Genomic DNA, 18,062 nt, shown 5'->3' with positions numbered 1-18,062 from the left:
TTGGTAAAGAGAAGAACATTTGTGGGATTGAGCCATATTTAATCCATTTTAGTTTATCACATATCTGATGTAGTTGAATGAAAACAGGAAGAACAACACATTCCATCAACAAAAAGAGCTGACTTTTAGTCAATATGCAGGTTTTAACAAAAACCTGTATCCAATGTAGTCAACCAAGAACTGAGTTAGAGACACTGGCTTGTACACGGTTTCAAGCACCTGGGAGCACTGTAAAAAATATTGCACCTTTCAGTCTAACTCTAAGCATCATCTACTTTTATAAAGGGTTCAAAGTTGTTTTTTCATTTTAAAAATGCTCTGTTGATAACATTAAGAAATTTCCTCCCATTTGCTATGAATTAACTTTATATACTGTATTTCTGCTTGTAGGGCCAGAAATGTAATAGCAGAAAACTATTAAAATATAACATTCAAATTTCTTCTGTGTTTAATTAGATGTATCACTTTGTAAATACCACATTTTTTTATTACACTTTATTTGTAATTCTCACAGGTTTTTGTACATTTAAATAAGAATGAAATGAACTGAATGGTATTTTCTTGAGTTATTGGATAACCTTTAATCCAAACTAGCTGTAGTACTCATCTAAGAAAGCTAAGTAATCAACGTAAACCTCAGCATTAACAATTGTAATACACTATCTGTTGTAATGCATGTAGTAATAAAAAGCATTGCTTTTTTCAGTCCATCAGATGGCACATCACATACATTTGTAGTAATAAAATATATTACTTCAGATGTTTGTGATGTGCCATTTGTTGAAATGACAAAGGTCATACATAATTTTTGTTACATGTTACTTGGTATGGGATTTGTAAAAGCAGTATTAAAGTTTGTGATGAAATGACAAAGGTAATTCATTTTATTTTTTTTTTTTTTATTAAATATGTTTTTGATATGCCATCTGTTGAAATGACAGAGACAGCAACTGGACAGACACATAAATACACAGACACTTATCCTTTTATTAAGGTAGACTAAATCTTCTACCCTTCAAAGATGGGCTGAAATCTAAGTAATCAATGTAGACCTCAACATTAATGTTTGCTTTGCACCATGCAGTGCACATGTCTCTGTTATATGCCATTTTGTACCGGATTCTTTAAAGCAGTGTTAATGTTTATGAGGTGCCATCCGGTCTAATGACAAATGCACTTCATGTTATTACTAAAAATGTTTGTGATGTGCCATCTTTTGGAATGTCAAAGACTTAGCAACCGGAATGATGCGCTGACAGAGTCATAGATATTTATGCTTTTATTAAGGTGTCAACTGTTCAAAGTTTCTCCAGTGTCACATGAAGTGCATTTCTGTTTACTAAAACCAGCTTCTTTACTCAATACCCATTTTTTTCTCTATTACTTGTCCTTTTCTCTTCCTCGATAATTCTGTACTTGTTGCACATTTAGTGATTGGCTATAGTAGCTCAATAAAAAAAATCAGCCAGTACAACTATATTAGCTATCGTATTAAATGAAATGTATGTGTTCTTTGCATTTTTGAAAGAAAGAATAATAATATTCAGCAGGCACAAATAAAGTAATTAAAGTGCAAAAAAAACAATATTCAGATAAATATGCCTTTTCCGTTTTTCAGGTGTGTAAATTAAATTCTGTTCAATTTGAAGTTTGGTGGTAGTTGTAAGAAATGTGTCTCTAGATGGAAACACATGTAATGTTTTGAAAATGCTCTTTTGCGTCATGAAGAGTGTGAGTCTAATTTTTATTTCACAAGAATAATGAATTCTATTGGGTCACAGAGTAAGTTTAACAGGCAAACTTGTGATTTCCAGCACCTCGGCTGATGAGATAAACTGAATGGCCACGTGATACCTTCACTGATGAAGACAACATGAAAATGAAATCTATTTCTTGAATGTATATGTTTCAAAATTTGCATTTTTGTGTTTGTCAGTTGCCATTGTAAGTGCTTAAATGGACAGATAGTCCTTCAATTTCACTTTTAGGTTCTGAAAAAAAAGAGACACGTGTTGCTATGTGGTTTTGTTTGTCTTGTAAATGGAGATGTTATACTGTATCACTTTATTTAAATTAAGATGGTGTCTCTCACTGTAGGAAAGGAACATTTGTCTTCACTGGGCTTCATTTGCTGGCAGTGCAGACATCGCTGAGCTCCTCCTTAATGCACAGTGTGATGTACACTCAGTCAATCTTCATGGAGACACTCCACTCCATATTGCTGCTCGTGAAAGTTACCTTGAATGCGTTGTGTGAGTATAAGTATTTTTGGTTTGGATTAAATATTAAGTGAAGTACCAGATGTTTGTTTTGGTCTGTTAAAGAAAACTTCTTTTAAGGTCATTATTCTTGTTTTATTATTGTATATTTTCTTGCATTAAGAAAAATATTATAAAAGATGATATATACTTAGTAAATAAATATTGGTGACCTGCATATTAAGTAACATGTGTTTAAGCCAAATAAATCTTAAAAAGCTAAATTGGAAAACAGCTGATTTAAAGAAAACGTGTGATTTTGTCAGGGATTCTTGTTATTTCTTTAGGAACCCCATTAATCTTTCGTTGTTTTGCCAAATGTTTTACTTAATGAGGTAAAGAATGAATTTAAAATCCAGTATCTTGTGTTTTGTTCATGCTATAACAGATGTACTTCAGGTGGGGAAATAGAGCTAAGGTAGTAGGGTTTTATTTTTTTTTTTGTTCCCTCAGTCCCCACGTAAGAAAACATTTTACTGTTTTGCCACATATAAAGCCTGTGGTTAGTTCAAAAGAAAACATGCTGATATGAGTAATGGGAAAATAAGGCACTGACTCTCCTCTTGGTGTAAAGCTTGTCTGTTTTTTACATGTGTGATCTAAAATGCATGTAAATATGTAGCCAGTTTAAGTACTCGGCGTCCAGGATTTTTTTTTTATGCTTATTTCTTAAAAGTAATAGCAAAGTGAAGATTTGATAAAGCTGTTTTTCTTCATTTTACACAGGAACAGATACAAGGGACAACCTTAATTGAGATACATTGAGTATGACCATTTTCTAATTTATTGATAATGAAATGTAAATTCAGTTCACCATGTAGCATAATTTCTGTGCTAATCATCATTTTTATTTAGTTGTGATAAATGATGAATATAAAAAGAGTGCAGTACTACAGTCCGGCATTCTGGGTTCATAGTCCACAATCAGTCAGTGTCAATATGGAGTTTTCCTGTTCTCCATGTTTCTAAATGTGTTCTCCTATGGGTACTCCAGTTTTCTCCAAATTCACAATTCCAGATTTTTTCTGTTTGAATGTGGGGTATATGTGAATAGGCCTGCAGTGGATCACTGCTGTGTCTAGGGTTGCTTCCCCATTTTGTACCAAGGAATACAAGAGTAGGCTTTAGCCTCCAGTAACCCTAAATTGAGTTCACATTTGGTTTGATCATATCAAGTAAGTCTGCTTAAGTCGATGTCACATTACATGGCTACTAGCTGTATGTTTTGTCAGACTTGCTGATCTAGTTATTGGACCATGTCGATTTGACTGAAAATTGCGGTGTATATCAAGTTTTGTGACTACATAATGACTTTCCAGCACAATGTTTCTTCCCCCTTTAACTAATAGCCAATGGTATGCTGCCTGGTGGAACTGGTGCTGTACAAAGGGTTAACAGGTACAAACACAATCTCTGCCCTTTTTTGTCCTTTCTGTCATGGTATGTAAAACAGGAGACATTGTACAGAAGAGTTGCTCTTCTGTTTTTGAGATCCAAAACACCTGCATTCCTTATTCCTTGACACTGTATATTATATGCAATATGCATTGTACTTCCATATAAGCATTCATTGGTTGTCAACTTTCATGCACACAGAGACCACCCCTGCGACTAAAGATTTTGTTGGGTGAGTCATGGACTATCCATCCCAAGGAAAATAATTAAAATATTTATGTTCATCACTAATGGCTTTTTGCATAAGCCATGCCTCCAGTTTTGGTGAATGTGTAACATGTTATTAATATGCAGGGAATAGCCAGTTTTGGCAATAAATTTCAGCTTCTCCTTTATCAGGCTTTTCGGCAGACCCTGTGGTAAGCTTTATTTTTGCCCGGTCCTCAGTTTTTGATGAATGTTGTAATATTTGGATTGTCCTGGTGGTGCCATATATCCTACACTTTTTCCTCCTCCTAATCTGTGGCTGTGCAGATCATCTCTGCACCATGCAACTAAGAATCATACAAAAGCTACTGATATTATTAGGTGCTAATCAGAATTGTTTCATGTAATTATCAGAAGAGGGCAAATTACCTTTTCTACAAGATTTGCAATGTAATTTGTTAAGTTTTAAAACCATCACAGTATGGTTATCTATTCATATGTTAAAAAAAAGTATGCATTGCTGAACTCACTTAATACTTGTTTATAGTTTAGATCTTTGCTATCTTGTGAGGAGTGATGATATTTAAATTTAATTTGTTAGCAGCAATCACCAAAAAAGATCATTGCATCTTTTTTTTGTTTTTGTATTCATGAATGCCTGTCATAGAGATTTTCTTCACTCTGCTTAACTAACGTGGGGATTAAAAATGCTTCTTTTTATCATATGAAAAAAATTGTGCGTCTTTTAAACATTTTTAGAATATACTTTGTGTTTATTTATTTCCAAGTTTGTTCCTATCACGAGGAGCTAGCATCAATGTTAAAAACCAAGAAGGTGATACACCTCTGGACCTTACATTGGCCAACACACCTGTGTGGTTCGCATTGCAGTTAAACAAACGACTTCATCAGGGTATAGCCAATCGGTCTGTACGGACAGAGCGGATTATCTGTAGGTGAGTATTTCTCTGTGTGTTTGCGTGTGTACAGTATGACAATGAAATCTTGTATAAATCCAACAGCAAATTAAATCAATGTTTACAGGGAAACTGTGATCAATCTTCTAATTAATAGTGTATCTTGTTTAATATACCTTTGAAAATTTGGCTTTATAAACTATATCAGAATGGATGAATTAGAATTGAGCCAGACAGTAGTTAATTATGGTCAGATCCAAAATCCCATTCCCAAGCTTACCATACTGCAGAAAAGAAAACAGAATAACCTTGATAAAAGGATGTTTGTGTACCTTTGTGTTTATCTGTTTGCTATGTCTCTGTTGTTTCAAATATTTTCAGTAATAAAATGCATTGCATTTGCTATTCCGATAGATGGCGCATCACAAACATTAACACTGAGGTCTACTGTGATTACTTTGATTTCAACCTGTCTTGGATGGGTAGCACAGCTAGTCCAACATAATGAAAGGACAAGTGTCTGTTTACCTGTGCATCCATCTAGTTGCTGTGTCTCTGTCATTCCAGCAGATGGCACATCACTGACATGTGACTATGCAATATGGGTAACTTTAGATTTTATGCAAGGACATTTTAATACTGTTCAGCATTAAAGCCCATTATATCACATTGTCTCTGTTGTCCATAAAAACATGAGATTAAAAATTTTTATCGGCCACTGCAAACAACACAGATGTATAATTTAAAATTTTTGGGTGGAGTATTCCTTTAATTAATTAATTAAGAAACTCATTAATAAAATCTTCTGTATTCTAAACTGCTTTGAACAGGCACTTGTAGAGAGAATCAGATTCCACCATAATACCCCCCCCCCCCCCCCCCACCCCCCCTAATTTTAGTCAAATAGGATATGTTATGATAGGTGGATTAGGGTTCATCCAGTTGAGAAAGATAAGGCAATGGGCTCGCAGTGAAGTATAATTTATCACTATACATTGTTCATTTGGCAGTGAAATCCCATCATGTATTACTGCAGATAATAATGTTTGGGGGTTAGGGCATTACTGTGTAAACAAAACTATCTAAAAGATGTACTTCAAAAAGATCTTTCATGTAGGGCATGTACTGATTTCCATTTATTATCTGCATTTTTTTTTTATTAAACAGCCCTTTGCTCAAAATATCCATAGATTTAAGGTGTGCACACTTTGATGAAACAAGAAAAGTTTGTAAACTTGGCTTGGTTCATTTGTAGCAAAATATATTGTACTAGCTATGTAAGCCCGTGCTGTAAAAAGCATGGGGTCCTAGAAACTATTGAAATCGTCAGAAAAAAATTTGAAATGTAAAGATGTCAGGTAATTGAAAGGAACTACTATGGGCATCTCTCTTCTAGGTTTCATTTTGTCGATGTGCTCTCCTCACTTGTGTATTAGTGGCGGGAGGAAAAGTAAAAGGGATACTTCTCACTTCTCTATTAGCGGCTATGTGAGTGACTCTTTCTTCAGAGGTTTCGTTTTGCAGACATGCTGGCCTCACTTGTGCATCCTCGGTGGTGGAGCCCTTACCCCTACTCCACCTGTCACTTCCGGGCCGGACAGACAGACACAAACACTTCCACACATAGACATTTATATATAAGACTAGGGGGTTTCATCCCCCCGGCCTGTGCTACACGGCAGCCGTTTCGCATCTCTGCCGCTCTAGCGTTGTGAAGAGGTGGGCTGAACGCACCCCAAGGAGATGTGGTCGCTCCTTCGAAACCCCCTCTTAAACGGTGATACAATGGGAAACAAATACTTTTATTTATATATATATATATATATATATATAGGTGTGTGTGTATATATATATATATATATATATATATATATATATATATATATATATATATATATATATATACACCTCCTCTTTGCTCGATCAGCTGCTGGCTTGCTGCTGTGGTGCATGATCTGCATCTCGCGCGGTGCTTTGAACATTTAAAAGCCTGTATAGCAGCTGTCCTTTTGTCACACTGCCTTGACTCTCTTCTCCCCCCGACATCCTCTTCTTCTGTTGGGGGTCCCGCTGTGGAGGCGCACCCCTATGAAGAGGAAAGAGTTTCTATTCTTTTCAGTGAGAGACGGAACTGTCCCCTCCGACTACATATGGAGCTTGATTCACTCCTGAAAGAGACTTATGTTTGTTTGAAGTGTTTGAATAACGTTTCTGTCTCTCAAATCTCCTGTGTATCTGTGCAACTCTGTGACCCAAGTGTGACAGCGTATGCATATTTCACTTTCACCAAATAACAAACCTTTTAATTCTTGCAGATATGCCTCTTCATTGGGAAGAAACACTACTTTTCTTGTTTGAAAGTAGGGCGTGACTTGCAAAAGTCACAGTCTCGCAGGACTTTCTTCCAAAGGTTGTATGATGTGACTTGACCGTCTCGCGGGACGTGAAAGTGTCTCTCTTCAAAAGATTACGTCTCGTCACAGGATAAAAAGTCTTGTCTCGTCCCAAGATTTTTTTTTATAATACAGTGATCCCTCGCTATATCGCGCTTCGCCTTTTGCGGCTTCACTCTATCGCGGATTTTATATGTAAGCATATTTAAATATATATCGCGGATTTTTTGCTGGTTCGCGGATTTCTGAGGACAATGGGTCTTTTAATTTCTGGTACATGCTTCCTCAGTTGGTTTGCCCAGTTGATTTCATACAAGGGACGCTATTGGCAGATGGCTGAGAAGCTACCCAACTTACTTTTCTTTCTCTCTCTCTCTTGCGCTGACTATCTGTGATCCTGACGTATGGGGTGTGAGCAGGGGGGCTGTTCGCACACCTAGACGATACGGACGCTCGTCTAAAAATGCTGAAAGATTATCTTCACGTTGCTACCTTCTGTAATATAATTTTTTATAATAGAGAGACAAGAAATGTGTCAATTAAAGGTTATATACTAATGTACAACTGTTCACATGATTACACTGTTAACATTAACAGTTCAGTCTTAAAGTGTCTGCTATATGGGTTGCACTTTTTATCTGCTCATTTGAGAATAATTAATGGCTTATAGTGCACAGAGCAAAACTAAAATTAGATAGGAGTTAGTGCAGGGCTTCTTGTTAATGGCCAACGAAGCTGTTATGTGTGTATATTAATGTTGGGCGGTATGACCAAAATTCTATATCACAGTATTTTTCAATATTGTACCAGTTTCACTGTATTCGATGGTATTTTTTTCCCAAGCATGAGTGGATGTTAACCACATTTTCCACTGCAATTACTGCAGTAGACTGGCTAAGAATAACCTATTCCACTGTCATAAAAATTGTACATTGTACAAAAAACATTTTAATGTGCACACAAGAATTAATACAGGTTTGCATGGCCCCATAATGTGATAGTTTTCAGGGGGGTGGCACTAATGAAGAGAAGGAATCGCATTGCATGACAGTTGCAGTCAAAATTTAGAACCTTTTTATTGAACAAATTTTGCAAACAACTTAAACTATAATTTTGACAACATATTTTCAACCATCCAAAGAAGCATTTAGACTTAGTAAAATATCCAGAGGTGCTTGTCAAAAGTTGTATTGTACTGAACATGTCTTAGAAAAGGAATAAATAGTAAATATTTTTTGTAAACCAACTACACTTTCTGTTAATGTTAATTATCTCTGCCCACATTAGCTATATGGATTGTAAGGGCGTTGGTTATCTCGATCCACCGCTTTTTTTTTTTTTTGTCGTAGGCAGTACCTCTAGCAAATGCGTCTACAAGTGACATCTGACTTGAGTGTCCTCTAGCTTTTTCAGTTTTTTACCTGAGGACGTGTTGGGTGTCAATCTTCGTTCCATACATTCATGGTACTCCAAAGCATGTTTGCAGCTAAGATGGTGCTGCAAATTGCTTATGTTGCCGCCTCCAGCAACAACTTTAGCTCGACAGCATTTGCAGTAAATAGTTGTTTGGTCCACATCCGACCTTTTAGAACCAAAGTATCTCCAGACAACAGACACGGCTCTTTTTTTCAGCAAAAGTTCTTCTGTGTCATCATGTTCAACTTTATCGTCTGATACAGCTTCAGTTTCAGAATGTTCTCTGTCCATTTTCACCGCTCAATACCTCCACTAACGCATGTACTCCGTTGCATGCGTGTTTAGCGGTGTAGCAGTGAAAATGGTCCCCCCCTTAAACAGTTTCCCACTGCACCACGTTTCAAAAGTTGTTTAGGCAATTTAAACCGGTGTTGCGGTATAAGAAAAATCCATATCATAACAAAAATAAAAAACGACTGTGTATATGTATATATATGTATATGTATATATATATGTGTACAGTATATATATATATGTATATGTATATGTGTATATATATGTATATGTGTATATATGTGTATGTATGTATATATATATATATATATATATATATATATATATATATATATATAGTCTTATTTTAAGTGTATTCAATGCCCAGACATATTGTAAATTGGTCGGTGCCATACTTGCTCTGTTTTAGATTTAGTTTTTTTAGCCCTTGGCCTCTTTACGTTCTAAACAAAGTTATAATTTAAGCCAGTTTTTCAAAGAAGGATCTGGTAATATATGCAGGGATACACAGAGAAAGATGCAAAATTTTTGTAAGGGCAGCAATTTTAAAAATTTTACTTTTTCCAGCGATTTTAAGATGAAGACCTACCTAACTAATAATGTATTCTGTAACATTTTTCTTCAGGTTAGTAAAATAAAGCATTAACAGATCTTTCACTCATTGTAATTTCTAAATAGGTTAACTATTGCAAGACTGTTAAATTATAAAATATAAGCAGATGTAAAAAGCTTTCCATTAGAAATAATATGCTTATTCCAATAGATTTTGATCCTTGAAATTGTATAGAATTCTTTAATGCGTTTAGTCTATATGAGGATAATAAGTGTTGGTCAGTCAAGTATAGTGCCATATAGTGCATAGAAAGATATTTTTTTAAAAATCATTTCCTTAAATCCCTGAATGTCTGTTTGTTAGTTTATGCAAATATTGTAGATAGTGAGGGGTCCATTCGAGATGGTCATTAAAATTAGTGACCAGCAACAACCCTGTCTAAAGTTAAATAACCTTGATTTATACAGTGTATACATTAAACTGTAATGTGCTGATTGAACAACACCAGCAATTTATTTTAGTATTATTCAATTTAAAAAGTTTGTATTTACTCTTTTTGTTATAATAAAATTAAATTTTAACATTGTACTTCTGACAATTTTAAAACTGTTTAAAGAATTTCCATTTTCAGTTGCTTTATTTTTGCTATTGCGTCTCATTGTTTGCTATCAAAATAAAATTTAAGAAATGTGGATTTTAGCTACAAGTTCTGTGTTTATTTTTTTCCTGTTAGTGTATGTATTCCTGCTAATGGTTTCTGTTTTCACCTCAAATTACAGAGATGTGGCACAGGGCTATGAGAACGTCCCTATACCCTGTGTGAATGGAGTGGATGAAGAACCCTGTCCCACAGACTACAAGTACATCTCTGAAAACTGTGAGACGTCAGCAATGAACATTGATCGAAATATAACTCACTTGCAGGTAGAGTTCATGAAGTCAAATAGTCTATATAGTAATTTAATATCATATTTCTAAAAATTAAAGTACAGTAATTTCATTGAAACACAAGGGTAGAGTTGACTGTCCATAGCCAGTGTACTTGAGCTGGTTGTAGAGTAGTTGTAGCAGTCACAGGGTTTGCTCCAAGTAATTTCTTGCGCAGTCATAGATAGGCTGACTTTGTGCCAATTGCTGCAGTCAATTTTACATGGTAATATACAGTACACATAGCACATTAATTTTACATCTACATTCTAAACATATAAAAAAGCTACTCTGATTAGGTTCTCTGTTAAAAGTGTAATTGTCTTTTTGTTATCCATGAGTGTTAAAAGGGCTGCAGGCTTTTTTTATTAATTTTATTTCAATCAATACTGTTGATCAGATTTTTTCTTTAACTCTTTAATTCTGTTACTATTGGACTTAACAGCAGAATTGTATGTGGGGTAATAGAAAGGTTTAAATAGCAGTTCAACATTCTTGTATACCTAATGATTAAAAAAATGAATCGTTACTACAACGTTTGAAAATGTGTGTAAAAAAACTTGTTTGTAATTTGCATTTGAAACTAGTGAAACTGAATACTCAATAGTTGACAAAATAATCGTCTATTAGATGATAAAAGTATAAAAAAAAAAATGTTCTTGTCCCTTAAGTGTACAAAAAAAAGCATGCACAGTAGTAGGACTTTCTTACTATATTATATTTTAAAAAGGTTAAATATGAAATAAGCAAACCTGTTTTAACATTTTCTTTTTATATTCCATTTTGTCATCTTTTTTGGGAAACACAGTCATGGATAACCTTCAAAATGTGTAACGCTTAAAAAAAGTGAAAGGACATTTGGTATATATCTCATATTAAAGAAACTGAATAAAGTTGGCATTAAAAGAAAGAGATGCGCAATTATGTAACAATTGTGCTACACGTAATAACACAGCTGTTAGTGCAAGATACAATCCTTTTTGAATACAGCTGTATACATATATGTATATAGGCGGAGTGGTGGCTCTGAGGCTAGGGATCTGCACTGGCAATCGGAAGGTTGCCAGTTCGAATCCCGTAAATTCCAATAGGGACTCTGCTTTGTTGGGCCCTTGAGCAAGGCCCTTAAAGCACTCAGCAACTGCAGGTTGAGTAGTGAGAAAAGTGCTATATAAATGCAAAGAATTATTATTATTATTAAAGAATTATTATTATTACTGTGTGTGTGTGTGTATATATATATATATATATATATATATATATATATATATATATATAATATAAAACATTGGATTAAGCTGGTTCAGAAAATGGATGGACAGAATTCTTCTGCATACATAACCTATTAAATTACAGTAGATTCTTGAACATGTGCAATTGAGTGTATTTAAAGAGAACTGCCTAATAGTACACTCTGACTGTGTAAAGTTTAATTGATTTACAGCACTGCAATTGTGTGGATGACTGCTCTTCAAGCAACTGCCTCTGTGGTCAGCTTAGTATTCGCTGTTGGTATGACAAGGTTAGTGTGCCTATCTGTGATGCTTGAAATAGTGTGGGTTGGCCCTTGGGATTTTTTTTTTCTTTTTTTTTAACTGTTGTCTTTTTTACTTAAGAATAAAGCTCTGAACAGCCAATATACTTAGTAATTTGATGCATATGGCATATAGTATATTTGCTTTTTGATCATACCACATATGCTTGAACGAATGATGCATACTTTTCAATTTCTATGTCCGTTTTCAGTGTGAAACTAAATTAAAATATATTTGAAAATTCTTTTTGTATTTGATCTCTGCTGTCTGTCTGACACTTTAATTTTAGTTTCTGTCTTTGCAGGACCGACGCTTACTGCAAGAATTCAACAAAATTGAACCTCCCCTGATATTTGAGTGTAATCAAGCCTGCTCCTGTTGGCGAACTTGTAAAAACAGAGTGGTGCAAGCTGGAATCAAGTAATCATTGTTTCCTACCTCTTGAAAGTGATGACATTTTAGGACTTAAATAAATAAATACTGTGTGTGTGTGTGTGTGTGTGTGTGTGTGTGTGTGTGTGTGTGTGTGTATGTATGCACAATATGTAGATGTGTACCATACTTTAAGGAAGAGATGACTGGTCAGGCAAAAGATATATTTCATTTATTATTAGTGGAATCCAGATTATACTGTAAGACATCACAGAGCAACACAACCAATAAACAAAACATAGTAATAAGGAAAAATAAAGAGATAGACTAAGTATACCATTATTTTGTAATCCTATTTATTCCCCCCATTAGCATCAATGAAAGCATGTAGTCTGTTGTGATAGTTGTGGATAAGGCCCTTGATTTTCTCAGGTGGTTGAGCTGCCCATTCTTAGCCAAGAGCTTACACACCCCCAGAACATCAGAGATCCATTTCCATACTTCACAGCAGGGATGGTGTACTTTTCATCATTTGCCTTGTTGCATCCTCTCCAAACATAGCGTTAATGGCTGTGGCCATAAAGTTCAATTTTGGTCTCATTACTCTTTGTTTCAGAAGTTTGAGGCTTGTCTCAATGCTGTTTGGCATATTGTAAGTGGGCCGTTTTGTGTCTTTGGCACAGTAAAGGCCTTTTTCTTGCAACTCGACCATGCACCCCATTTTTGTTCTGTGCATCTTGAAACAGTAACACCACTTGGTTGCAGAGAAGCCTATATCTTAGCTGTGGGTTTTTCTTGGCAGCCCAACAAATAATCCTGGTATTTGTGGTTGAAATCTTGGTTGGTCTACCTGACCGTGGCTTGGTAACAACAGATCCCCAAACTTTCCACTTTTTTATCAGAGCTTGAACACTACTGACAGGCATTTTTATATCCTTTTACTGATGTATATAAATCCATAACCTTTTCTTGCAAGTCCTTTGAGAGTTCTTTTGCTTTCCCTGTGGCTTAGTATTCAGCAAAGTCAGTGCAGCTATACATGAAATTAAATTGACTATTTATACACAGACACTGATTACAATCAGACTCTCTCCCTTAATTACCCTTAATTTGAATGTGTGTGTGTGTCAACTTGTGTGTATATTTTCATCCCCAACATTCAAGGGTATGCAAACTTTTGATCAGGCCTATTTGGGTGATTTCAGTTAGTATGATTTTAAAAAGGGCACACACAATTATGTGATAATCAGTTGTGTCGCCTGAGCGCACTCCCTAATTAAAAGGAAAGCTTTCTGCCTGATTACTTATATTTTCCAAGCAATGACCAGCCAATATTTCACAAAGTCTGCCAGGGCATGTGAACTTATGAGCACAACTATATGTATATATACTGTATGTATGTATGTGTGTTTGTTTACATAAATCATTAATAACTGTATTATAATGTGTGTCCTCAAGATCCCAAAACATTCTGTAACCACTCTAATGTATTAAGTTTAATTTGTTCTAAGGTTTCAGAGTTAGGAGAAGAGGGTTGGGTATGAATATGTATAGTCAAATTTTAACATTATAATATGTTTTGATTTAAAAGATCTTTTTTTTTTGCTTTTGTGTAGGGTTCGACTACAACTCTATCGTACTGCCAAGATGGGCTGGGGTGTACGAGCACTTCAGGACATACCTCAGGGGACTTTCATCTGCGAGTAAGATTAATTTTTATTTGTAGAATATAATGTTTCTCTAGTCATTTAAAATATATCTAATTCTATTGTTCTGAACAGAAAAGAAAGATTATACTCTTAGACATGCTAATATGTTTAGGAAATATACAAGTTAATATATGTATAACTTCAAGAGTTTGTGCATTCACAATATACTTTGTACTTTGTCACAAATTGTACCATTACTGTGGAGTCCTGTTTTCCTAGCTGTATGGTTTAAGAAACAATTTATTGAATTTGTTTTTTTTTAATACTCATACTAACGTTATATATATGGTTGTTGTCATTGCCTCTGATAATAAATTTGACCCTGAATGTGTAAATTTAAAATCATATTCCTGATAAAATGACTCCTCAAAAACAAAATTATGAAAAAGAAATAAGCTTATATCCCCTAAAGTCCTGTTGTCATTGTTTTAGAAACTTCGGCAGATTACCTGTCCTTTATAGCCTAGCTTTACAATTTGCTATGAATAGCTAGAAAGACATGGGCAAAAAGGCAACGCAATATTTAAATTCCTATGGCAGTGACTATTTTCAGACAAAGAATACATACATAATTATTTCTCATTCTTGCATTTTTTTTTCAGAAGTGATGATAGTACATCTTCATATTGCAAATAAGATGTTAGTTTGTGTCAAAATGTGTCAAGATTTCAATGATCTTATGAAGTAAAGTCACAGAATGGCCAACCACCACTGCCCTAATGCATTCATTTCTTTTTTTCCCCTTTGTATACTTTGCTTTTTTGTTTTTTTAACTAATTTGTTTAACTGATTATTTCTTTTTGTGATAGATATGTTGGGGAGCTGATTTCTGATGCAGAAGCAGATGTCAGAGAAGATGACTCTTATCTTTTTGATCTTGATAACAAGGTAAGCTTTGTAACTTAGCCACATAAAGGTCCATCACTTTATATGACTTTTCCAGCTATTGTCAGTGGAATATTACATTTAAATAATCTTAATGGTCCAGAGGCAGTCTCAGTACGCGCCCATAACTCTCAGTAGTCTGACTTACCCCGACAAAATCAAACAGGTTAGATTTTATCTTAAGTTCTACGAGTATGCGCTCACTGTGCAAGAGTTGTACAATGCACGCAATGCACAAAGTATAATGCATGTAATGTAGCTACAAGGAATAAGGAAAGCAGATGTTTTGGACCCCTCAAACAGAGAGGTACGTCTGTCTGATGTGTTGTGTTTTATGCATTGCAAAAAAGAGCCAAGATTGCAGCTGAACTTGCCATTTTGTAAAATTTATATAGCACCGGCATAGACAGTCAGGCTGTCAGAAAAAGGGGCAAGCTAGCAGTATTGTGAACAATGTGAAACTGTGCTAGAAAGTTCTCACAGACTTACTAGTCATGTAGTCTGACATCCTCAGGCAACAGGATCAGCAACTGTAGTTGTCACGTTTGACTAGAAGCCCTGCTGTGCGCCACTAGCTTAACTTGCATCCTAGGACTGCCACACTCAACAGGCAGGTGACATTGTTGATTAACGAGTCATACTACATGTGACAATAATGTAACTGTGCCTTTCATCTTTCAGGATGGAGAGGTGTACTGTATTGATGCTCGTTATTATGGAAATATAAGCCGCTTTATCAACCACCTTTGTGATCCTAATATCATCCCAGTCCGTGTATTTATGCTGCACCAAGACCTACGGTTTCCACGCATTGCATTCTTCAGTAGTCGTGACATCCAAGCAGGACAGGAGCTCGGGTAGGTGTGGTGATGGTGAAAGTGAAGGGAATGTATCTTGAAAAAAAAAAACAAATTTGAGCTGGGTGTTCAGTACTTTCTTTTATTAAATTACACATAATAAGCAATTAAAGATAAACAGATTTTTTGTGAAAATAAAGAGTAAACAAAATGTATTAAATGTGGGTGACTTTGCTTCAAATGCTATCCAACCAGAAAAATTGCATTTCTGGCTCAACCGGTTATATTTTTAATTTTATATGATTGACTACAGTAAAAATTCAGCTTTGTTTTCCCCAAATTGTCCGACTCAGAGCACAGAGTTTATAGAGCGTTCACGTGGAATATTCAACTTTGAAACTCATATTTTCCGTCTCTCTGATGGAATGTGAACACATTATTTGTGGATTTCAGTTCTTGCTATTGCAACAGGTAGTAAAATAGCAAAATATTGGACCTGTCGGCCACTTTAATTTTGTGTGTCATTTAGATTGATGCTAATTTGAAACCTTTTTAAAAGTCAGGTTCATAATGTTGTGTTTTAAAGAGAGCAATGCTGCTTTGAAACATTTATGCAAATCTGCTAAAACTGGCGTTCCTTTAAATTATATTTCAGCTTTGACTATGGAGATCGTTTTTGGGACATTAAAAGCAAGTACTTCACCTGTCAGTGTGGATCAGAAAAATGCAAACACTCTGCGGAAGCCATTGCCCAGGAACAGAGCAGACTGGCCCGTCTGGATGCCTTCCAAGAAACTGTGCCTGATTCTGGGGTTCCTGCCCTGGGAACTTCTTGAGGCTTCAGGCTTTGGTCTACCACGTAGGCCTCGCTTGAGGAGTTTTTTTTTCCCACCCACATCTTGCTGTATCTCATGGCATTTTAGATTTTTTTTCCAAAAGTACTTTGTTTAATTTTTACACTGTGATTGTCAATGTTTTTATTGTTGTTGTAAGAAATAGCCTGCCATCAAATCATTAAACTAAGAAAAAGTTTGTTTGCTTGAATATTTTCATTTGGTAAACCATACAGCATTTATTGAGATGTCTTGCGAAATTCAAAGTCTTCATTTTGCTATATAATTAATGCATTCTCTTTGACCCAAACAAGCTGCTAAATAAAACTCAAAAACATGTTTATAATCTTCAGGCGATTAATAAATAATCCAGGAAGTTATCCTGCCTCAAGCCCATGACTGTTTAACGGGGTGAGAAAGGTTTTAACAAAAGATGGATTTTTTTGACAACATTTACATTGGGGTTTTAAGTTTTTTAATTTACAAAACAAAAAATAAGAGCATAACAAATTTTACACATAAAAAGAAATTCCGTCCAGCAAGCTTATTTAGAGGTTCCAATATTTCAGGCAGATACCTTGTAAAATCTGCCACAATAAATTCCCACAATGCTTTGAACAAGTATGAACAAATGCTTCCTGATTCCATTTCCAATGCTTTACCTCTTACTTTTCCACTAGTGTGCTCAAGCACACAATTAACTGTATAAAGAATTATGCTGGCTCTACCTTACTAAGTAGCCTTTGAGAATTTTGTAGGTCGATGTTAAACACCTACATACATTTGGTTTAGAAAGTATTTCAACCCCTTCACTTTCTGAACATTTTATTGGGTTCTAGATTTAATTTTAAATGGATAACTTTGGTTTTTTTTGGTAATCAGTCTAAACTCAGTAACTCCTATGTTTTCAGAAAGTATTGGAAATTTGTAACCAATCAAAAACTGAAGTCTGTCATTCATGTAAGTATTCAGAAGCCCTGTTGAAGTTTAGAACTTTCAGTCATCTTAGGCAAGTCCATACAAGCTTTGCACACTTGTATGTAGGCAGTTTATCCCATTGTTTCTGGCAAATCCTCTCAAACTGATAGGATGGGAAATGTCTGTAAACTGCCATCTTGAGGTCTCTCCACAGATGTTTTATGGGGTTTAAGTCTGGGCTTTACCTCTGCACTTAACAACTGTTGTTGTGACATCTGAGGCTCTGTTAGGGCTCGTTTATACTTCATGCTCAGAACACGTACGCGCACGCATCAAGGCTGCCACACGTGCCCAGCGTTCATTTGACGCATCCTCTGAGCAGGTCCTCAGAAATTAACGCGACGCGTGTGCGAGTTGCAGTACCAGCAAAAAGTCAGGAGGTGCAGTGTGATAAAAGTCAGAACATGACGTCAGAGTCTCTGTTTACTATCTACATGTGACAGAAAGCTGCTATGTGGATCCTACGGGATCGATGTGCGCGCTTCGATGTTTGATGAATGGTTCGATGTGGTGAAGCAAAATGCTGACATACAAATGCATTTGTGGTGTTTTTATATTCAAGCGTCTCATATTCCTGATCGTAATGACACGAT

General features: G+C 35.4%; 1 protein-coding gene across 1 annotated transcript in view; it reads left to right on the top strand.

Annotated features, from left to right (window-relative positions):
* Positions 1 to 16,690, top strand: part of ehmt2 (euchromatic histone-lysine N-methyltransferase 2) — a 68,653-nt gene extending 51,963 nt beyond the window's left edge. The window contains 9 exon segments of the mRNA XM_051918731.1: positions 2,098 to 2,252; positions 4,649 to 4,816; positions 10,213 to 10,357; positions 11,805 to 11,882; positions 12,200 to 12,315; positions 13,884 to 13,970; positions 14,786 to 14,864; positions 15,543 to 15,718; positions 16,314 to 16,690. Coding sequence (XP_051774691.1) covers positions 2,098 to 2,252; positions 4,649 to 4,816; positions 10,213 to 10,357; positions 11,805 to 11,882; positions 12,200 to 12,315; positions 13,884 to 13,970; positions 14,786 to 14,864; positions 15,543 to 15,718; positions 16,314 to 16,494 — 1,185 coding nt within the window. The 3' untranslated portion in view covers positions 16,495 to 16,690.
* The last annotated feature ends 1,372 nt before the right edge of the window (positions 16,691 to 18,062 follow it).

This window comes from Erpetoichthys calabaricus, chromosome 1, assembly GCF_900747795.2.
Source record: "Erpetoichthys calabaricus chromosome 1, fErpCal1.3, whole genome shotgun sequence".
NCBI classification, from domain to species: domain Eukaryota; kingdom Metazoa; phylum Chordata; class Cladistia; order Polypteriformes; family Polypteridae; genus Erpetoichthys; species Erpetoichthys calabaricus.
Note: the sequence above shows the minus strand (reverse complement) of the source record. Positions and strands in the feature narration are given on the sequence as shown.